General features: G+C 43.2%; 1 protein-coding gene across 1 annotated transcript in view; it reads left to right on the top strand.

Annotated features, from left to right (window-relative positions):
* The first annotated feature begins 260 nt into the window (after positions 1-260).
* LOC124012586 (growth factor receptor-bound protein 10-like) overlaps positions 261-24,395 on the top strand; it is a 60,069-nt gene continuing 35,934 nt past the window's right edge. Inside the window, exons 1-6 of the mRNA XM_046326360.1 lie at positions 261-297; positions 480-495; positions 4,004-4,118; positions 7,660-7,750; positions 21,903-22,146; positions 22,327-22,453. Coding sequence (XP_046182316.1) covers positions 276-297; positions 480-495; positions 4,004-4,118; positions 7,660-7,750; positions 21,903-22,146; positions 22,327-22,453 — 615 coding nt within the window. The 5' untranslated portion in view covers positions 261-275. The remainder of the gene's footprint in view (positions 298-479; positions 496-4,003; positions 4,119-7,659; positions 7,751-21,902; positions 22,147-22,326; positions 22,454-24,395) is intronic.

Below are 24,395 nucleotides of genomic sequence, written 5' to 3' on the forward strand. Positions count from 1 at the left end.
CTTCAAATCAAGTTTTAAAAAAGTAATGTTGATCTCAGGGAACAGACATGATAGCAATTAAGTGATCTGTGCATATGCTTATGGTATTGGATTCTATTTGCTCCATTCGTTGTAAAAAATGTTGTTAGTCTGGTTTGATGGTGCACATATTGAAGACCGTGGCTTTATTAACGAGAGGGATTCCCTGTATGGGGCGGAGTCAGCTGCGTATGGAGGCGTTTCAGGGAAGAGTTTTCCGTCTTGTGTGTGTTAAACTTGTGGCAGTCAGCTGTTGGATGTGCAGTGTTAAATGCGTGTGTGAGTGGATATTGTGTGTGACTGTGTACCCAGCTCAATAGGACAACGTGAGAGATAACTACAGGAGATTTTCCCATTTGTTTGGTCCTTTTATCTAAAGGAATAGCCTACCGACACCGATTGTCACGCGCTCCCCTCTCTTGGCTCCCTGTGTTTCAGCTCCCTGCGTTTCTGTGTGCTAGTCCAGCAGGTCTCGAGGTGAGTCGTCCTTTCTTTACCTGATCTAATCCGTTATGTTTCTGTTTGGAGAAGTGCCGCAAAGACCATTTTCTTGGCAAACGTTATGTTGTTTATGCTTACTTTACATATGTCATGCACTCAAAGAGAGGGGCGGGGGGGTACATTGTAAACATGCCCCCTGACAGCCTGGCCTATAGGACTCACTCACACATACTGTTGAGCAGACTACTCTACCGGTTTCGTAAAGCAAACGTCGCCGTCGCCTACAACAACACACTATGCATCTTTACCTAAGTCACAGACTAAATCATAATAATATGTTTTACATTTTATACAGTGTGTAGAGTGGACCTCAAATCATGGTTGTATCAGGCCAGAGTCTGAGATTCTGTTAGTTTATGACAGTAAGTAGTTACTTTTGTTTGTCTACATGGATGACTGTCATAAAGACTTATTATACATAGACATTACATAATGTAATCTGCACCTTTTATGGTCTCAGCTATCTGACTGGCTAAGCTGCTCTGTCACTGAGTCATCTGTCAACCCTCCTCTCTCGTGCTCTCTCTCTACCAATCAGCTGTGCCTCCAGATATTGAATTGCAGGATCAGGTGTGTTAGTGCAGGGAATTTTGCAGAATCAGCAGAATTTACTTGGGATGGGGGCCTTCTCAATAAAACCACACACACTAGAGAAGGCTTGTGGGAGGAGCTATATGAGGACAGGCTCATTGTAGTGGTTGGAATGGAATAAATGGAACAGAGCCAAGTGTGGTTTCCATATGTTTGATACCGTTACATTTATTCCATCCATTACAATGAGCCCATGTTCCTATAGCTCCTCCCACCAGCCTCCACACACACACACACACACACACACAGGGCCCTGACATTATTAAGTTGCTCTTTGTTCCAGTCAGCTCTCTGGTCCTCTCTGTATGGTCAGTTAAATAGTTTCTCTCTCTCTCTTGCCCCCCTCTTCTGAAACACAAATGTCAGAAAATGTCAAGTGGGTTGTGTTTCAATACATCAACATGGTTATTAAGATGGACATGGCATGTCATTAAAACCCATTCCCTGTCCAACTAGATGCCAAATAACATGAAGCTAATTAGTCTCTCTCTCACATGAAGCTAGTTCGTCTCTCTGTGTGTCTGAATGAATGAAGGGGTCAGTGAGATAAGACAGGAGAATGGGGTAGCTGTTAATAGCTGGCTTCTAGACATGCAGGTAGAATTGTCAAACGTTTTTTTCTGCCAACAGTACTTAGCACCTCTGAACAGTGTCGGCAGTCAATCTCTTTTGTGTTCACACAGCAACGACCTTGGACGTCTCCAGCCACACAGCCTTGTTAACATACTCCAAACCAGAAGGTGGCAGTAGCGTTGCTTGGCAACACATGTCCATGCGTATTACTTATGGTCTCGCTTCCAAGCTATCTGCGCTGATGTTGCTTTTTTTGTAGAAAGCCCTCGTTGATACGAGCCAGATGCCCACAGCTAAATAACTACTTAGCGAAGTGACAAATAAACAATTTGATTCACTTTCCATAATTACATACTGCCAGTGCTAGCCCTCAGGCAAATGTTTAGCTAGCTTGTTGATGCTAGTGTATTCACTAGCTAGCAGAACATAGCTAGCTAGGTACCTAGCTAGCTAGCTAAGGACACTGCACTAACTTGGCATTTGTTTCATAGAAACTATCCATTGTGATTTAATTATAATGTCAGTACTAGCTACAGAGCTTTCCTAACTTGTAGGAAGTATTTAGTGTTGTGTGCATTGCGTCTGTGCAATTAGCTAGCTACCATCCCATATCCTACATTGCATATGAAGTGTGACTGGCTTATCTGTGGATATATGGATGCTGCCCCACGTGGGGGATATTGCTCTTTGATTGGCTCAAAGTCAAGTTGCTGGCCACTGACGAGCATTGCGATTCTACAAATAGAATCAGTAGGTTTGTCGCTGCCGGGTCGGCATACAGCAGGTACTGTTTTTGTTCTAGCAAGATGAGGAACGACCTTCCACTGATAAGAACCGGTGAGATTCTGTGTTCCATGCTTTACAGTGAGTTAGCCCAGTCAGTGTTTCTCCTAGCGTTACAGTGCTGCGGCAGCCCACCAAAGATTGCCTACTAGCTCCACTCTGTTCAAGGTGAAAATGTTAACTTCCACTTAAATATAATTTTTGCGTGCTCTTTGCCATCAGCAGTTGAAACAATAACAAAGCGCTTTTCCCACCCCTGTTTCTGTAAAAAGCTGAGGGATGTTGCTGGAGAAGTGTAACCAGTCTAATTCATAGACAGAGCTAAGGACTGATTGACCATCCATGATATAAAAAGTCTAGTTTTAGCCATGTTTAAAGTGCTATATAGTGTTAGTTTACATTTCTTTGTTTACAAACATTGGTAAAACACGCTTATATTTTGGGTTCTGATGGGGTCTGACAGTTGAACTAAGCTGAGGCATTTTTAAGTTATATTCTTCAAGAATCAATGGGCACATATCATTCATTTCTAAGTCCAAAAATGGATGTAGCAACTGCAGATTGCCTCTTTAAAAAAAAATGGAATTTAGGAGTTGTCCCAGGGGAGAGAAACTGCCCTCTCTCATTGAACCACAAGTTCAAGGCCAACCGCCCTGTGGGCATTGTTAGCAGGAAACAGGATCCCCATTATAGTGAATTAAAAAATATCAATATTTGTGTAAAAAAAAAAAAAATCTAAGACAATCATGGTACCAATAATTTTATTCTAATACAGCTAGCTAAGGGCATGTATGTCCTTGAACCAATTATTTTAAAATCACACACAGAAGATGTTTAGTTGCTAATGGCAACCTGCAGTACCCCAGTCAGCCTTCAACTTGAGTTACACAATTAGAGGGGGCATTACTGAGCTATCCTGCAACATCACTTCCTGGAGTCCTTAAACTGCACGTCTCCATAAAATGCCATCTTCTCCAACCGAATTTGTCTCCAATGTGCTATTGAGTCTTCACATAGGAATAAATGTGTCATGTGATCGATGGCTTTGTCCATTCATATACTGTATATACAGTCATTGATTTGTCCCCAAGCAGGCAAGGTTAGGATAAGCTTCATCATGGTACGGTCAGAAATGTAGCAGTGAGTTATCTGGGACCAGTGTGCTTAGTCAATGCATGTAGACCAATTTAGACACTCTAAGACTAGCCCATATTGGATAAGAAAGAAGATTTGAGTACCAGACCTCGAAGCACTTTTACTGGAGATTCTCTTCTGAGCATGCTTTTTAGTTCAGGACTATATATAGGCTTACTTTTTGTCTGGGAAACTGTCCCTTAGTTTGTCACTCTCCTCTCTTTTTCTTTCTTTCTCTCTCTCTCTGCAAGTGTTAAGTAGTCATGTGATATGGGATAATCCCTTATTTAGTCTGAGGAGTTGTGTTTGAGAAGCATCAGAGCTGTGTGTGTGTGATTTTTGTTATTATCTATCTCTACAGTTAGGGTTCCTTGTTTGATGGTCCGTTGGTCTCTCTGTGTAGGTATCTGGTCAGTGGAGTGAGAAGTAAATGTGATCTCCAGAACCGGAGCCTGCAGAAGGAGAACATGGCCTTAGCCGGGTGTCCAGACTACTTCCTCCTCCAATCTAACTTCCAGGTAAAGGCTATACACACACACACACACACACACACACACACACACACACACACACACACACACACACACACACACACACACACACACACACACACACACACACAACACCTGTGTCAGTGACTATAACCATAGTGACAAGGCTGGGTCTCACATGTTTGCATGCCTGCTGTAACCGTGACAATGCTCAGCTGTCACACAGACCCATTAGAAGTGGTTATAGAAGCAGTAGTATTTAGGGTTTCTTCAACTGGCATTTCTGAAAAATGTTGGGATAGTCACCCTAGTAGCATTACTATTATTCCACTGTACCACGTAGCCTAGTGGTTAGAGGCAGGTAGCCTAGTGGTTAGAGGCAGGTAGCCTAGTGGTTAGAGGCAGGTAGCCTAGTGGTTAGAGGCAGGTAGCCTAGTGGTTAGAGGCAGGTAGCCTAGTGGTTAGAGGCAGGTAGCCTAGTGGTTAGAGGCAGGTAGCCTAGTGGTTAGAGGCAGGTAGCCTAGTGGTTAGAGGCAGGTAGCCTAGTGGTTAGAGGCAGGTAGCCTAGTGGTTAGAGGCAGGTAGCCTAGTGGTTAGAGGCAGGTAGCCTAGTGGTTAGAGGCAGGTAGCCTAGTGGTTAGAGGCAGGTAGCCTAGTGGTTAGAGGCAGGTAGCCTAGTGGTTAGAGGCAGGTAGCCTAGTGGTTAGAGGCAGGTAGCCTAGTGGTTAGAGGCAGGTAGCCTAGTGGTTAGAGGCAGGTAGCCTAGTGGTTAGAGGCAGGTAGCCTAGTGGTTAGAGGCAGGTAGCCTAGTGGTTAGAGGCAGGTAGCCTAGTGGTTAGAGGCAGGTAGCCTAGTGGTTAGAGGCAGGTAGCCTAGTGGTTAGAGGCAGGTAGCCTAGTGGTTAGAGGCAGGTAGCCTAGTGGTTAGAGGCAGGTAGCCTAGTGGTTAGAGGCAGGTAGCCTAGTGGTTAGAGGCAGGTAGCCTAGTGGTTAGAGGGTTGTGCCAGTAACTAGTATGTTTCCCGGGTGTCAAAGGTTTGGATGTCGACTATGGCAGCCCTCCGCACCTCTCTTGTTGGGTTAAATGCGGAAGACACATTTCAGTTGAATGCATTGTTGTACAATTGACTAGGTATTCCCCCTTACTACTGTAGTGAATGAGGCTATTGTGAGTCAAGCAGGCTTTTGTGCTTTAGTCTGAGTCTGAACCGTTGTGTCCTATAGGACTAGACTGGAGGCCCTCAAGGCCTATAAATAGACCAGCAAAACAAACAACTTCACAACATCAGACACACACCACCTTTCCCACCCACCCCAATCAGCATTTTAATTCATTAGGGCTGAAAGCGTGGAATGTGTGTGTTTGTGTGTAAGCTGTCATGCTGTATCATGTTGATGGGCCAACCTTATCCATTATATAATGCATTGTCACACACACACACACACACACACACACACACACACACACACACACACACACACACACACACACACACACACACACACACCATGCAGCCTCTCAGGGCTGAGACAGTAGGTTGAGTGTGTGTAGATGAGGATGAACCTCTCTTCCACATATTGTACTTACAAAACTCTCTCTGGGTATAGTTTGTCCATCTGAGCCATGTTTCAAGACTCTCTGAGCGGAAGAGCTGAGCGCGTGTGTGTGTGTCCAAGCGGGAGACCTGGATGTGAGCCATGGACACATTAGAGGGAGAAACGCTTTGTGAGTGTGTAGCAGAGAACCATGCTAGAAGACTTTTCTCTCCAAACTAGGCTTTAGCTCAGCAGGCTAATTCTGTCTTGTGGCACAAACCTGTGTTCAAACTCTGTGGTCTCCATATGCATGGATATGGTGTGTACTGTGCAGGCCCGAGTTCTGGCATGCTTGCTAAGATGGTCAGACCTGCTAATTTTTACAACACTAGCTTCTCAAACCTCTCTCTTTCACCACTTTTGTCCTCGATCTGTTCAATATAGTCAGAAAAGACCTTCCGTAAGGAAACAAATACCTAAATATGTAAAATTGCTAAAATATCCCTTTGTGGTAATATACATATAATAGTTGACTCTGTCCTACAGACATGTGGTAGTTACAACCTTCCTGCACAGTTATATGGTATCACTGCTTCCATGGACCTGTGTGTCTGTGTGAAAGGTCAGTATGGTTGTGGGTATAGGACCGTTCTGGTGTGTGTGTCAAGTTTGTGGATGACGTGCATATTATATGTGTGTTTGTGTTGTGTAGTTCTGGTTTCCACAGACGTATGTATGCAGCAGAGCTGTCCCTGGAAAATCCTTGGCTGCTTCTCGGAGCTGTAAATCTCTCTGGGCGTTTATGGATGTTTTCAGAGGGGAGTGTGTGTGTGTGTGTGTGTGTGTGTGTGTGTGTGTGTGCCGTACCCCTGGCAGCGGGCAGTTCCTGGAAACTGTACTTCCGTGTTCTCCGCTTTCCTGGAAAATTGAAATTTGTTTTCCTTTTTTTATTTTTTATTCTCTCAGCAGTGCTCCTTATCTGAGGCTGCTGTGTGTGTGTGAAGAGCAGTTTGTGCATCTGTGTGTGCAGGCACATGCAAACATTTGTGTGCGTTTGTATATATTGGCTGGATGACAGATTCATATCCGTGCAGACAGAGCTCTCCCAGACGTGTTCCAAACGGTTCTCTTTCTCAAATGACACCTTAATCATTACCACTACTTTGACCAAAGCCCTATGGGTGCCTATGTGCGATTTGCATAAAGAAACAATACAATGCTAAGGAAATATGCATGTTTCCCTGCAGTGTATACTACCATTCAAAAGTTTGGGGTCACTTAATGTCCTTGTTTTTGAAAGAAAAGCACTTTCTTTTTTTGGTCCATTTAAAAAAAAAAAAAAAAAGATCTATCTATATCTATATCAAATAGTGTAAACATTGTTAATGTTGTAGATGACTATAGTAGCTGGGAATGGCTGATTTTTGTAAAAAAAAAAATATATAATATATATATTGAATATCTACATAGGCGTCCAGAGGCTAGAAAACCTTTTTGCAATTATGTTAGCACAGCTGTAAACAGTTGTTCTGATTTTAAAGAAGCAATAAAACTGGCCTCCTTTTAGACCCTTCATTTCTCAAAACAAGAGTAGACTGACGAGTTTCGGAAGAACGGTCTTTGTTTCTGGCCATTTTGAGACTGTAATTGAACCCACAAATGCTGATACTCCACATACTCAACTAGTCTAAAGATGGCCAGTTTTATTGCTTCTTTAATCAGCACAAGTTTTCAGCTGTGCTAACATAATTGCAAAAGGGGTTTCTAATAATCAATTAGCCTTTTAAAATGCTAAACTTTGATTAGCGAACACAACATGCCATTGGAACACAGGAGTGATGGTTGCTGATTATGGGCCTCTGTACAACTATGTAGATATTCCATTAAAAATCTGCTGTTTCCAGCAACAATAGTCATTTACAACATTAACAATATCTACACCGTATTTCGGATCAATTTGATGTTATTTTAATGGACAAAAAACGTGCGTTTGTCCTGATTTTATTGTGCTTTCTGTTTCTCCATTCACACAGGAAACTGTGGACCGGACTTCCTCCCACAGACCGGACAATTTGAATGGTCAAGGGTTTCAACTCTCTGCCCATCGGAACTCCGACCACCAAGGTGATTGTCCTCTCCTCTCAACTAACCTCTCCTTTCTCCTCTCCTCTGTTGTCCAAATGAAGAGGCTATAATAGTGTTATTTCTTTTTTGGTGATCAGCATTTTTCTCACTCGCTGGTGGATTGATTTTTCCAGAATATCCAGACTCCTTGGAATTCTGTAGGAATGCGCTTCTAGGAATACTGTGGGAAGGCCGGCTGTAAATCTTCTTCCTGTTTGACCCGTTACTTCCTGGGGGTGTCGTCAATGCCTGGTCTCCATGGTGATTGTTGCTCACAGTCATGTTGTAAATATTGGCTCACTGTAAAGTATGTAGGCCTAAAGGACCATGAATTACACTGGGGCAAAAAAGTATTTGGTCAGCCACCAATTGTGCAAGTTCTCCCACTTAAAAAGATGAGAGAGGCCTGTAATTGTCATCATATGTACACTTCAACTATGACAGACAAAATGAGGAAAAAAAATCCAGAAAATCACATTGTAGGATTTTTAATGAATTTATTTGCAAATTATGGGGGAAAATAAGTATTTGGTCACCTACAAACAAGCAACATTTCTGGCTCTCACAGACCTTTAACTTCTTTAAGAGGCTCATCTGTCCTCCACTCGTTACCTGTATTAATAGCACCTGTTTGAACTTGTTATCAGTATAAAAGACACCTGTCCACAACCTCAAACAGTCACACTCCAAACTCCACTATGGCCAAGACCAAAGAGCTGTCAAAGGACACCAGAAACAAAATTGTAGACCTGCACCAGGCTGGGAAGACTGAATCTGCAATAGGTAAGCAGCTTGGTTCGAAGAAATCAACTGTGGGAGCAATTATTAGGAAATGGAAGACATGCAAGACCACTGATAATCTCCCTCGATCTGGAGCTCCACACAAGATCTCACCCCGTGGGGTCAAAATGATCACAAGTACGGTGTGCAAAAATCCCAGAACCACACGGGGGGACCTAGTGAATGACCTGCAGAGAGCTGGGACCAAAGTAACAAAGCCTACCATCAGTAACACACTACGCCGCCAGGGACTCAAATCCTACAATGCCAGACGTGTCCCCCTGCTTAAGCTAGTCCAGGCCCGTCTGAAGTTTGCTAGAGAGCATTTGGATGATCCAGAAGAAGATTGGGAGAATGCCATATGGTCCGATGAAACCAAAATAGAACTTTTTGGTAAAAACTAAACTCGTCGTGTTTGGAGGACAAAGAATGCAGAGTTGCATCCAAAGAACACCATACCTACTGTGAAGCATGGGGGTGGAAACATCATGCTTTGGGGCTGTTTTTCTGCAAAGGGACCAGGACTACTGATCCGTGTAAAGGAAAGAATGAATGGGGCCATGTAGTCTGAGATTTTGAGTGTGAACCTCCTTCCATCAGCAAGGGCATTGAAGATGAAACGTGGCTGAGTCTTTCAGCATGACAATGATCCCAAATACACCGCCCGGGCAACGAAGGAGTGGCTTCGTAAGAAGCATTTCAAGGTCCTGGAGTGGCCTAGCCAGTCTCTAGATCTCAACCCCATAGAAAATCTTTGGAGGGAGTTTAAAGTCCGTGTTGCCCCGCAACAGCCCCAAAACATCACTGCTCTAGAGGAGATCTGCATGGAGGAATGGGCCAAAATACCAGCAACAGTGTGTGAAAACCTTGTGAATACTTACAGAAAACGTTTGACCTCTGTCATTGCCAACAAAGGGTATATAAAGTATTGAGAAACTTTTGTTATTAACCAAATACTTATTTTCCACCATAATTTGCAAATAAATTCATAAATTTGATTTTTATGGATTTTAATTTCTAATTTTGTCTGTCATAGTTGAAGTGTACCTATGATGAAAATTACAGGCCTCATCTTTTTAAGTGGGAGAACCTGCACAATTGGTGGCTGACTAAATACTTTTTTGCCCCACTGTATATTGACCTTTTATTTAGTCAAATAAAATTGTATTTGTCACATATACACGTTTAGCAGATGCTATTGTGGATGTAGCGAAATGCTTCTGTTTCTAGCTCCAACAGTGCAGTAATATCTAACAATTCACAACAAAACACACAACCTAAAAATAAAAGAATGGAGTTAAGGAATATATAAATATTAGGATGAGCAATGTCAGAATGGCATTGACTAAATACAGTAGTATAGAATACAGTATATACATATGAGATGAGTAAAGCAAAAATATATAAACAGGATTAAAGTGGCCAGTGATTTTAAGTCTATGTATATGATGCAGCACCCTTTAAGGTTCAGGGTTACGTAACGGGGTGGAAACCACCTAGTGATGGCTATTTAACGGTCTGATGTCCTTGAGATAGAAACTGCTTTTCAGTCTCTCGGTGCCAGCTTTGATGCACCTGTACTGACCTCACCTTCTGGATGAATGCGGGGTGAACAGGCAGGGGCTCAGGTGGTTGTTGTCCTTGATGATCTTTTTGACCTTCCTGTGACATCGGGTGCTGTAGGTGTCCTGGAGGGCAGGTAGTTTGCCCTCAATGACGCAATGGGCAGACCGCACCACCCTCTGGAGAGCCATGTGGCTGTGGGTGGTGCACTTACCATACCAGGTGGTGATACAGCCCGACAGGATGCTCTCAATTGTGCATCTAAAAGTCTGAGGGTTTAAGGTGCCAAGCCAAATTTCTTCAGCCTCCTGAGGTTGAATCAAATTGATTTATATAGCCCTTCTTACGTGCTTACAAAAGCACGGTGGCTAGGAAACTCCCTAGAAAGGCCAAAACCTAGGAAGAAACCTAGAGGAACTAGGCTATGAGGGGTGGCCAGTCCTCTTCTGGCTGTGCCGGGTGGAGATTATAACAGAACATGGCCAAGATGTTCAAATGTTCATAAATGACCAGCATGGTCAAAGAATAATCGCAGTAGTTGTCGAGTGTGCAGCAAGACAGCACCACAGGAGTAAATGTCAGTTGGCTTTTCATAGCCGATAATTAGGATCTACCACTCCTGCTGTCTCTAGTGAGTTGAAAACAGCAGGTCTGGGACAGGTAGCATGTCCGGTGAACAGGTCAGGATTCCATAGCCGCAGGCAGAACAGTTGAAACTGGAGCGGCAGCAGGCCAGGTGGACTGGGGACAGCAAGGAGTCATCATGCCAGGTAGTCCTCCGAAAGAGAGAATTAGAGAGAGCATACTTAAATTCAATCAGGACACCGGATAGGACAGGCGAAGTACTCTAGATATAACAAACTGACCCTAGCCCCTCGACACAAACTACTGCAGCATAAATACTGGTGGCTGAAACAGGAGGGGTCAGGAGACACTGTGGCCCCATCCGATGACACCCCCGGACAGGGCCAAACAGGAAGGATATAACCCCACCCACTTTGCCAAAGCACAGCCCCCACACCACTAGAGGCACATCTTCAACCCATCCTGAGACAAGTCAGAGTGTGGCCCACAAAGATCTCCACCACGGCGCAACCCAAGGGGGGGAGCCATCCCAGACAGGAAGATCACTCAGTGATCAGTCAATCAGTGACTCAACCCACTCAAGTGACGCACCCCTCCTAGGGACGGCATGAAAGGGCACCAGTAAGCCAGTGACTCAGCCCCTGTTATAGGATTAGAGGCAGAGAATCCCAGTGGAAAGAGGGGAACCGGCCAGGCAGAGACAGCAAGGGCGGTTCGTTGCTCCAGAGCCTTTCCGTTCACCTTCACACTCCTGGGCCACACTACACTCAATCATAGGACCCACTGAAGAGATGAGTCTTCAGTAAAGACTTAAAGGTTGAGACCGAGTCTGCGTCTCTCACATGGGTAGGCAGACCATTCCATAAAAATGGAAATCTATAGGAGAAAGCCCTGCCTCCAGCTGCAATTAGGAGGCCTGTGTCTTGTGACCGTAGCGTACGTGCAGGTATGTACGGCAGGACCAAATCAGAGAGAAAGAGGTAGGAGCAAGCCCATGTAATGCTTTGTAGGTTAGCAGTAAAACCTTGAAATCAGCCCTTGTCTTGACAGGAAGCCAGTGTAGGGAGGCTAGCACTGGAGTAATATGATCAAATTTTCGGGTTCTAGTCAGGATTCCAGCGTCTGTATTTGGCATTAACTGGCGTTTTATTTAGTGCTTTATCCAGGTAGCCGGACAGTAGAGCATTGCAGTAGTCTAACCTTGAAGTAACAAAAGCATGGATTAATTTTTCTGCATAATTTTTGGACAAAGTTTCTGATTTTTGCAATTGTACGTAGATGGGGGGGAAAAAAGCTGTCCTTGAAACAGTCTTGATATGTTCGTCAAAAGAGAGCTCAGGGTCCAGAGTAACACAGAGGTCCTTCAGTTTTATTTGAGACGACGGTACAACCATTAAGATTAATTGTCAGATTCAACAGAAGATCTCTTTGTTTCTTGGTACCTAGAACAAGCATCTCTGTTTTGTCCGAGTTTAAAAGTAGAAAGTTTGCAGCCATCCATTTCCTTATGTCTGAAACACAGGCTTCTAGCGAGGGCAGTTTTGGGGCTTCACCATGTTTCAATGAAATGTACAGCTGCGTGTCATCCGCATAGCAGTGAAAGTTAACATTATGTTTTTGAATGACATCCCCATGAGGTAAAATGTATAGTGAAAACAATAATGGTCCTAAAACGGAACCTTGAGGAACACCAAAATATACAGTTGATTTGTCAGAGGACAAACTGATATCTTTCAGACAGATAAGATGTAAACCAGGCCAGAACACGTCCGTGTAGACCAATTTGGGTTTCCAATCTCTCCAAAAGAATGTGGTTATCGATGGTATCAAAAGCAGCACTAAGGTCTAGGAGCATGACAGATGCAGAGCCTCTGTCTGATGCCATTAAACGGTCATTTACCACCTTCACAAGTGCAGTCTCAGTGCTATGATGGGGTCTAAAACCAGACTGAAGCATTTCGTATACATTGTTTGTCCTCAGGAATGCAGTGAGTTGCTGCGCAACAGCCTTTTCTAAACATTTTGAGAGGAATGGAAGATTCGATATAGGCCGATAGTACTTTACTACTGCCACTTTTAGTGAGTTTGGTACACATCCGGTGGATCGAGAGCCTTTTATTATGTTCAACATAGGAGGGCCAAGCACAGGAAGCAGCTCTTTCAGTAGTTTAGTTGGAATAGGGTCCAGTATGCAGCTTGAGGGTTTAGAGCCCATGATTATTTTCATCATTGTGTCAAGAGATATAGTACTAAAACACTTGAGTGTCTCTCTTGATCCTGGTCCTGGCAGAGTTGTGCAGACTCCCGACAACTGAGCTTTGAAGGAATATGCAGATTTAAAGAGGAGTCTAATTTGCTTTCTAATAATCATGATCTTTTCCTCAAAGAAGTTCATGAATGTATTACTGCTGAACTGAAAGCCATCCTCACTTGGGGGATGCTGCTTTTTAGTTAGCTTTGTGACAGTATAAAAAATACATTTCGGATTGTTCTTATTTTCCTCAATTAAGTTGGAAAAATAGGATGATCGAGCAGCAGTAAGGGCTCTTCGATACTGCACGGTACTGTCTTTCCAAGCTAGTCGGAAGACTTCCAGTTTGATGTGACGCCATTTCCGTTCCAATTTTCTGGAAGCTTGCTTCAGAACTCGGGTATTTTCTGTATACCAGGGAGCTAGTTTCTTATGAGAAATGTTTTTAGGGGTACTACTGCATCTAGGGTATTGCGCTTGGTTAAATTGAGTTCCTCAGTTAGGTGGTTAACTGATTTTTGTCCTCTGACGTCCTTGGGTAGGCAGAGGGAGTCTGGAAGGGCATCAAGGAATCTGTGTTGTCTGTGAATTTATAGCATGACTTTTGATGCTCCTTGGTTGGGGTCTGAGCAGATAATTTGTTGCAATTGCAAATGTAATAAAATGGTGGTCCGATAGTCCAGGATTATGAGGAAAAACATTAAGATCCACAACATTTATTCCATGGGACAAAACTAGGTCCAGCGTATGACTGTGACAGTGAGTGGGTCCAGAGACATGTTAGACACAACTAGAGGTCGACCGATTTAATTGGGGCCGATTTCAAATTTTCATAACAATCGGAAATCTGTATTTTTGGGCGCGGATTTGCCTTTTTTTTTATTTATTTTTTTTACATAAAAAAAATATATATATATATATATTTATAAACCTTTTATTTAACTAGGCAAGTCAGTTAAGAACACATTCTTATTTTCAATGACTGCCTAGGAACGGTGGGTTAGCTGCCTTGTTCAGGGGCAGAACAACAGATTTTCACCTTGTCAACTCGGTGATCCAATCTGCAACCTTACAGTTAACTAGTCCAACGCAGTAACAACCTGCCTCTCTCTCGTTGCATTCCACAAGGAGACTCCCTTGCAGTAAGCCAAGGTAAGTTGCTAGCTAGCATTAAACTGATTGTTTTTTACAAGATAAATCATAATCACTAGTTAACTACACATGGTTGATATTACTAGGTATTCTCTAGCGTGTCCTGCGTTGCATATAATCTGACTGAGCATACAAGCACACAAGTATCTAAGTATCTGACTGAGCGGTGGTAGGCAGAAGCAGGCTCGTAAACATTCATTCAAACAGCACTTTTGTGCGTTTTGCCAGCAGCTCTTCGTTGTGCGTCAAGCATTGCGCTGTTTGACTTCAAGCCTATCAACTCCCGAGATGAGGCTGAGCTAGCCGACGTGAAATGGCTAGCTAGTTAGCGCGCGCTAATAGCGTTTCAAACGTCACTCGCTCTGAGCCTTCTAGTAGTTATTCCCCTAGCTCTGCACGGCTAACGCTGCTTCGATGGTGGCTGTTGTTGTTGTGTTGCTGGTTCGAGCCCAGGGAGGAGCGAGTAGAGGGACGGAAGCTATACTCTTACACTTGCAATACTAAAATGCCAAAGGTTAATGAAATACAAATGGTATAGAGGGAAATAGTCCTATAATTCTTATAACTACATCCTAAAACTTTTTACCTGGGAATATTGAAGTCTCATGTTAAAAGGAACCACCAGCTTTCATATGTTCTCATGTTCTGAGCAAGGAATTGAAAAGTTAGCTTTCTTACATAGCACATATTGCACTTTTACTTTCTTCAACACTTTGTTTTTGCATTATTTAAACCAAATTGAACATGTTTCATTATTTACTTTAGGCTAAATTGATTTTATTGATGTATTATATTAAGTTAAAATAAGTGTACATTCAGTATTGTTGTAATTGTCATTATTAGAAATACATTTTTTAAAATCGGCCGATTAATCGGTAGACTTTTTCGGGCCGCCAATAATCGGTATCGGCCTTGAAAAATCATAATCTGTCGACCTCTAGACAACCTACTGAGTCGATGATTGCTCCGAAAGCCTTTTGGAGTGGGTCTGTGGACTTTTCCATGTGAATATTAAAGTCACCAAAAATTTGAATATTATCTGCTATGACTACAAGGTCCGATAGGAACTCAATGAGGAGCTCTGTATATGGCACAGGAGGCCTGTAAACAGTAGCTATAAAAAGTGATTGAGTAGGCTGCATAGATCTTGAAGAGATGCTGCTGCGCCTTCACCACACTGTCTGTGTGGGTGGACCATTTCAGGTCATCAGTGATGTGTATACTGAAGAACTTGAAGCTTTCCACCTGCTCCGCTACGGTCCCGTCTATGGATAGGGGCGGGCTTCCTCCGTTGTTTCTTGAAGTCCACCATCGGCTCCTTTGGTTTGTCGACATTGAGTGAGAGGTTATTTTCCTGGCACTACACTCCCAGGGCCCTCGCCACCTCTTTGTAGGCTGTCTCATCATTGTTGGTAATCCGGCCTACTACTGTTGTCATCTACGAACTTGATGATTGAGTTGGAGGCATGCGTGGCCACACAGTCATGGGTTAACAGGGACTACAGGAGGGGACTGAGCATGCGCCCTTGTGGTGCCTCTGTGTTGAGGATCAGCAAAGTGGGGGTGTTGTTTCCTACCTTCCCCGCCTGGGGGTTGGGGTTCCGACCCAGCCGATAGTCATTTAGTTCATTTACTTCATTTACCATCGCTTTCTTGGGTACAGAAACAATGGTGGACATCTTGAAGCAAGTGGGGTCAGCAGACTGGGATAGAGAGCAATTGAATATGTCTGTAAACACACCAGCCAGCTGGTCTGCGCATGCACGGCTAGGGATGCCATCTGGGCCGGCAGCCTTGCGAGTGTTAACACGCTTAAATATCTTATTCACGTCGGTCATGGAGAAGTGGAGCTCACAGTCGTTGGTAGCGGGCCTCGTCGGTGGCACTGTGTTATCCTCAAGGCAGGCGAAGAAGGTGTTTAGCTTGTCCGGAAGCAGGACATCAGTGTCCACGACTTGACTGGTTTTCCCTTTCTAGTCCGTGATCGTCTCGTTTCTGAGCCGTTGAATTACAACTCCACTTTGTCTCTCTCTACTGACATATTGCCTTAAGGAGGGAATAACTACACTGTATGTATTCGTCCATATTCCCAGTCACCTTGCATTGGTTAAACGTGGTGGTTCGCGCTTTCAGTTTTGCGCGAATGCTGCCGTCTATCCACGGTTTCTGGTTAGGTTAGGTTTTAATAGTCACAGTGGATACAACATCTCCTATACACTTCCTGATAAACTCAGTCACCGTATCTGTGTATTTGTCGATGTTATTCTTAGAGGCTACCCTGAACATATCCCAGTCCGTGTGATCAAAACAATCTTGAAGTGTGGATTCCGATTTGGTGAGACCAGCTTTGAATAGTTATTAGCACAGGTACTTCCTGTTTTTCAGTTTCTGCCTACAGGAAGGGAGGAGCGTAATGGAGTCATGATCAGATTTGTCAATGGGAGGGTGGGGGAGGGCCTTATAGGCACTTTGAAAAGCTGAGTAGCGGTGGTCTGTTTTCCCAGAGCGAGTGCTACCATCAATGTGTTGGTAGAACGTTGTTGTGTTTTCCTCCAATTTGCTTTGTTAAAATCCCCAGCTACAATAAATGCTACCTCACGATATGTGGTTTGCATCAAGTCCAGTGAAGTTCTTTTGAGGGCCGTCCTGGTATTGGCTTGAGGGGGAATATACATGGTTGTGACTATAACCGAAGATAATTATCAGCATTTGATTGAGGTATTCTAGGTCGGGTGAAGTACTAGAGTTTCTGTATATTATCACAATCACACCATGAGTGGTTAATCATGAAACATACACCCCTGCCTGCCTTCTTCCCAGACATTTCTTTATTCCTGTCTGGGCGATATACTGAGAACCCAACGAGCTGTACAGTCTCAGACAGTATATCCCGAGAGCCATGTTTCCGTGAACATTATAGAGTAATATTCTGGAAATGGTGGGTGGTGTGCGCGCTTCCTGAGTTGGACTAGAAGTCCACTCCGATCACCTCTTCTCAGCCCGCGGTGTTTTGGATCAGCCTCTGGAATCTGTTCAATTGCCCTGGGGGGTACGGACAAAGGATCAAATTTGGGAAAGTTGTATTCCTGGTTCTAATGCTGGGGAGTTACTGCCTCTCTGATATCCGAAATTTCTTTCCGGCTGTATGTAATAACACCAACAATTTCCTGGGCTAATAATGTAAGAAATAACACACACACAAAAAAATACTGTGAAGTTGCTTAGGAGCAAGATGTAGAGCTGACTTATCTATCGGCGCCACCAGGCTATGTCATGCCAGGCTATATTATGCTAGGTTATAGGGATGTGCATCTCTCCTTACAATCACGATTCAATATGCATCTAGATACATGTGCTCCAATATGATACAGGAATAATACTTTTTGTTTGAAACGATTCGGTGCGATTTGATTCGTGGAATGGATCGGCATAATTTATGTTTCTGTCCCCCCCCCCCCACCTTTATCTGAAATACTCATCACCCACTGGTTTAACTTGTCAGATATCATATTTAAAATGTTTTTTTTGAGCTAGTAATATGTCAATATTTATTTTTAGAAATTAGCTATGGCATGCATAGCTAATTAACATAACAGTTTAGAATTTCACCCAGTCTCAAAAGCAAATGGTTTTGACCAAGAGCTGCTCTCTTCTCCCGTTCCGACCAGTGCGGCTCGCAAAAATGATTCCTGTCCTTGTTATGAAATTACACCTTTACCCTGTTCCATGTAAAAAGTTACCAAATGCACTGACTGTTTAAAGCAGAGCCAAACTAATATTTTGTACGGTGGACCTGGCAATCGAAAACCACCAATCAGCAGTTAGATGTGCAATCAGCAAAATTGTTGTCCACTCCGTAGCCCGGTCCGTCTCCACAGGTAAAACATTTTCTACAGTGCGTTTGATATCAATGACCCAAAAAATTACATTGATTGTCCCTCATGTAGCTCTTTGCACTTGCACCCATATACATGTTGAAAATGGCAGATTTGGACTCTGATGAGCACTTAAATTGGAATGCTGTACACTTCACATTTCCATATCATAAAACTCATGCTATATACAGTGTTAACTTTCATGATCACTATGTTAGATGTACAGTTACAGATGGCATGGCATTATATTCTGGGTCATCCTGAACAGAATGAGCCTATGTTTGTTGTATTGTGAAGGAAATGCACTCATTGCTCAATTCTGTTGCACCAAAATTACGATCTGCTCTAAATTGCCTTGTGAAAGCCTAAGATCATATTTTATAATTTAACTTGTCAAAAAATGTAACAAGCTTTCAAATTATACCCATGTGACCCCGATTTGGATTTATAATGGACGTTTTTGTATTGCTTAACAGTAATTGTGTAAAGGCGAAGATGCAGGGTTGTGTTCCAAACAACACAACTACAAGTGTTCTTGCTGTAGTTCCTCAACGACACAGCTAGGAGAGCTCAAAAAATACTTTCTAGTTGAAGACTTTTCTTTGAGTCATAAAAGTGCATTGAAATGATTTAGGAACTGTGCACACTTTGGAGATGTGTGTGTGTGGCCACTTGGAAACACCAGTTAGACCTCTCACTCAAACTGACAGTCTGGAGATGTGTGTGTGTGTGTGGCCACTTGGAAACACCAGTTAGACCTCTCACTCAAACTGACAGTCTGGAGATGTGTGCGTGGCCACTTGGAAACACCAGTTAGACCTCTCACTCAAACTGACAGTCTGGAGTGGTATGTGTGGCTACTTGCAAACACCAGTTAGACCTCTCACTCAAACTGACAGTCTGGAGATGTGTGCGTGGCCACTTGGAAACACCAGTTAGACCTCTCACTCAAACCCTTGTCATTTTTTTTTGTCTTATGTTGCAACTACCCCAAATTTAGTTACTGAATCTATCCAGAGTATTTTCAGACTTTATCAACAAATATCACAAAGTACAGTAGGTGTAAAATCAACATTCTAATGTTTGGATTCAGTCTTGTGTCAAGTGAACTGTTGTGTTCTCACCTTTGTCTACTTTTCCCATTTATCTACAAACTGTTCACTTTTTTTCATGGCTACCAGTATTGCATATACTTTCCATATTTCTTCTGTAAGAAACATTTCAATCTATCCGTACAGTATAGGACAATTCCCACAAGTGTAAGAAGTTAATAGTATATGATTTTATATTACGAAAGTCATTTTCCAAACATCTGAATGCTGAAGGTGCCATGCAGATGTAGCCTACCAATATTAGAACAGGGATAAAGTAGGCCTACCTCTCGTTGGCTCGTGCAGCTCTATCTTTTGCGCTGTGCACACAGTTGTTATCTGACTTATAAAGCAATGTCATATGCAGCTCCATGCACAGAAGTTCGATAGGCTGAAGGAGAGGACGAATCAATTCCGTCACAACAAATTTGAGATATTTGCAGAATAAGGCAGAAACGATTATGAGTTAACATTGGTTGAACCTGCGATTCGTAACGTTTGAATCAGTTTTCTTACCGATGTATGCTTCATTTGGATCAGTGTGGGCTCCTGCAGACCGATACACTTGCCTAGAGGCATATTTAGCTGGTTTAGTAACTTGAAGACTTTGGTATGATAACTGTAGAGAGTGATAGACTGAAGTCTATCACTCTCTACAGTTATCATACCGAAGTCTTCAAGTTACTAAACCAGCTAAATATGCCTGTGTTTTAAAATGTTAAATAACCTTTTATTTAACTAGGCAAGTCAGTTAAGAACAAATTCTTATTTACAATGACAGCCTACCGGGGGAACAGTGCCTTGTTCAGGGGCAGAACGACAGATTTTTACCTTGTCAGATCGGGGATTCGATCCAGAAACCTTTCGGTTACTGGCCCAACGCTCTAACCACTAGGCTACCTGCCACCCCATGTTGACTGTAGGGGATGATAGAGACTTCGGTATGTTTTTTATGATTGTACATTCTAGATTTAACATATGAGAGGCAGTGACCCAGTGCTCCAGAGTCAGCAGACTCAGGCCAACACATGCACACACACTCTAAGCCTAGGGACACCTTAGAACATGGTAAAGGAAATATTTTAGTGGAAGGCTGGAGTCTTCCATTATATTCCAATGGTATCTTAGATGTCCTTCTGACATACAGTAGCTCTCTCTCTGCTCTGGACAGTATCCTAACTATCTCTAGTCTACTGTAGCTTGAGGAACTTGACCCTGCTCCACTACAGCCCCATTGATGGGAATGGAGGTGTGTTTGGCCCTCCTTTTCCTGTAGTCCACAATCGTCTCTTTTTGTCTTGCTCACGTTGAGGGAGAGGATGTTGTCCTGGCACCACACTGCCAGGTCTCTGACCTCCTCCCTATAGGCTGTCTTGTCGGTGATCATGCCTACACCGTTGTGTCGTCAGCAGGTGGGAAAGGGCAGTGCCCCTCTGGTAGGCTCGTGTCACTGATCACTTCGTGGCTGGGTTTCCCTGTTGTAGTCTGTAATAGTTTGCAAGCCCTGCCACATCAGACGAGCGTCAGAGCTGGTGTAGTATGTTTCTATCTTTGTCCTGTATTGAAGCTTTGCTTGTTTGATGGTTCGACTCGGGGCATAGCGGGATTTCTTATAAAAGCTGTCGTTCCTTGAAAGCGGCAGCTCTAACCTTTAGCTCGGGTGCGGATGTTGCCTGTATTACATGGCTTCTGATTGGGATATGTACATACGGTCACTGTTGGGACGATGTCGTCTATACACGTATTGATGAAGCCGGTGACTGAGGTGGTAAACTCCTCAATGTCATTTAATGAATCCAGGAACATATTCCAGTCTGTGGTTGCAAAACTGTCCTGTAGCGTAGCATCCGCATCATCTGACCAATTCTGTATTGAGCAAGTCACTGGCACTTCCTGCTTTTAATTTTTGGTTGTATGAAGGAATCAGAAGGATATAATTATGGTCAGATTTGCCAAATGGAGGGTGAGGGAGAGCTTTGTACCTGTGTCTGTATGTGGAGTGAAGGTGGTCTAGAAGTTTATTTATTTATTTTCCCCCTCTGGTTACACGTTTAACATTCTGCTAGAAATGAGGTAAAGTGGATTTAAGTTTGCCTGCATTAAAGTCTCGGGCCACTAGGAGTTCCGCTTCTGGATGAGTATTTTCTTGTTTGCTTATGGCCTTATACATCTCGTTGAGTGCGGTTTTAGTGCCAGCATGAGTTTGTGGTGGTAAATAGACCGCTTCAAAAAATAGTAAGTGTGGTCTACAGTTTATCATTAGGTACTCTACCTCAGGTGAGACAGACCTCAAGACTTCCTTAATATTAGACATTGTGCACCAGCTTTTATTGACAAATAGACACAAACCACCAAACCTCGTCCTACCGGACGCAGCGGTTCTGTCCTGCCGATGCACGGAACACACAGCTAACTGTATATCCATGTCATTGTTCAACCACGACTCGGTGAAACATAAGATATGACTGTTTTGTCCTGTCCTGTTGATAGGATAGTCTGGAACGGAGCTCATCCTTTTTATTCTCCAGTGATTGCACATTGGCCAATAGAGCGCATGGTAAAGGTGGGTACTCACTCGCCGACAAATTCTCGCAGGGCACCCGGATCTGCACCCTCTGTATCTCCGTCTACATGTAAATAACGGAGATTTGGGAGTAGCTCTCTCTGCTCAGGACAGCATCCTAGTTATCTATAGTCTACAGTGACATCTATTGGTAAGAGCAACATTTGCAGCATGTATCTCCTTTTTGCTGTGTTTTAAATACACCTCTATCTCTCCCCCTCTTTCTCTCCCCACCTCCCTCCCGTCTTACCTCTGTCTCTCTCTCTCTCTGTCGCTCTGTCTCTCTGTGTAGATGATGTGGATCTGGAGGCGTTGGTGAATGACATGAACTCCTCTCTGGAGAGTCTCTACTCCAGCTGCAATACCCACACAGAGACGGCCCCGCTGCTGCACAACAGTCACGTGCACACCCCTCATCACGGGCACGCTCTTCATCGGCGCGGCCCTCGCTCCCAGCGCCCTACGCCCCCTATTCCCCTCTCCTGCCCCCAAGAGAGGCTGTGTCGCTCTCAGCCCGTACACATCAACGCCTTCATGTAACTATGTCTCTCTCTCACACACACACACACACACGCACACACACACACACACACACACAGACACACACACACACACAACACACAGAGTATCGATATCTTTCTATGAGTAAATGTAAATCTGTGGTTGTGATTGAGGTGTCTTTTTTATTTTTGTGCAACTCTTGTCTCCCTCTACAGGAGGCTCCAGGAGGAGCAGCAGCAGTGTCGTCCCTCCTCTCTCCCTGCCGTCATCAACCCCTTCCCTGAACTCTGCACCCCCACTGGCTCTCCCATCCTCAGCCTCATACACACCACAGACAACCATGTAAGCGCACACACACACACACACACAGACGGAGTTACTTTTGAGTGCAAGTGCGTGTCTGTTGTTTCTGAATCAGCTGACTGGACTGTAATGTCCTGGCATAATGTTGTGTTTGGCCGTAGACCTGCCTTTCTTATGTTACTCAACAGTTTATCATACTTGTGTGTGTTATTCATTCTGGTATGATGGTCATTAATCTCACACACCCATTTGGCGCCAGACAGGTGACCGGAAAGATTTCAATTGATCTGACATTTGAGAAATACATCCATATGTATTGGGTACGTAACCCATTAGGCCATCCTCCCACGCAGTCAGCTCCATCAATAAACCAGGGATATTGGCCAAATGAGACAGCCTATATCTAATTACAAAAACACTATTCCTTGTGTTTCGATCTGTAGCATATGCAAAAATGTATAGCCTATTTTATTGGTTTTTACATTCCTAAAACACATTGTCCATCTCACGGTTCAGCTGTTGGAGATTTGAGCACCAAATGCATAACGGCATTGCATGCATTGGCCTATAGGCTTAAGCGTCCACTGTATGATTTGAATATTTAAAAGATACATGGAAAGAAAGGCCCCTGAGAGAGATGCCGGTGGCCTGATATGACACGGACATACATTGTTTCATGTCAGACAGGCTGCTGCGTCTGTCAGGCAGCTTTACAGGAGGAGGTTCATTCATAAATGTTCTATTAGAATTTGTTATGAAGATAAGCGTTAGATTACAGGAGTAACTCTGGTAGGCCTGAAACATCCTTCCAATAGGTAGGCCTGAAACATCCTTCCAATAGGTAGGCCTGAAACATCCTTCCAATAGGTAGGCCTGAAACATCCTTCCAATAGGTAGGCCTGAAACATCCTTCCAATAGGTAGGCCTGAAACATCCTTCCAATAGGTAGGCCTGAAACATCCTTCCAATAGGTAGGCCTGAAACATCCTTCCAATAGGTAGGCCTGAAACATCCTTCCAATAGGTAGGCCTGAAACAAGTTCAGCTGTCGGAGTCAGTTGGAGCACCAGTGCGCACAGTCGTCATATCATAGGCCTTCAGTATAGTAGGCTAATAGCCACACCACACCACACCTTCACAAATGTTTCTCAACTTTTATTAAGGTAATATCAAGCCATTCTATATAGGGAAAATATGAGCAGGATATTCAATTGCGGAAAACAACATTAGTTAACTTAATAAAATGTCAACAGAATGAAACAAAACCTGTTTTGCATATTTAAAGAACTGGTTTAGATTAAAAGGGCCTACAATAATAACAATGACATACAACAATAATAATCATAAAAATAATCATAAATAAATAAAAATGGCGAGGTGCAAAGTAGCATGCATTTGGCCGCACCATTCTTCTCATCTTTGTCCACTACAATAGCTCAACCCCTCCACACGGAGGACATTCCCTTTGTAGCAGGGCTCCAGACTAACAGACTTGTGCCACTAAGTTTTTCAGTTGGTGGCACCAGCCCATGATTTGGTCGTATCATTTTTTTGGGGGGGGATCATGCAGTAGAAAAAAATTGTAGGCCTATCAAGTTATTCACAATGCTTTATAAAAAGTGTACTTAGTCTACTGAGATGGTACTGATTAAATAATTTCATCTTGTGCTGTTGTGATTTGAAATAGTTTAATGTGCAATTTAATCCAGTGATTCTCATGCATTTTGGGTAGACAAATATGCTATTGTTAAATATGGCTCTAGAATTGTACAAAAAAAAAATATATTATATATATATATATTATTCATTTGCCTGCATCTTTATGTGCTCTAATATCATAGGCTAATATACAGTGTATTCATACCCTTCCCTTTTTTCACATTTTATGTTATAGCCTTATTCTAAAATGGGTTAAATGTAAAAAATCCTCTTCAATCTACACACAATACCCCATAATGACAAAGCGAAAACAAGATTTTAGA

This window comes from Oncorhynchus gorbuscha, linkage group LG24, assembly GCF_021184085.1.
Source record: "Oncorhynchus gorbuscha isolate QuinsamMale2020 ecotype Even-year linkage group LG24, OgorEven_v1.0, whole genome shotgun sequence".
Lineage (NCBI taxonomy): Eukaryota > Metazoa > Chordata > Actinopteri > Salmoniformes > Salmonidae > Oncorhynchus > Oncorhynchus gorbuscha.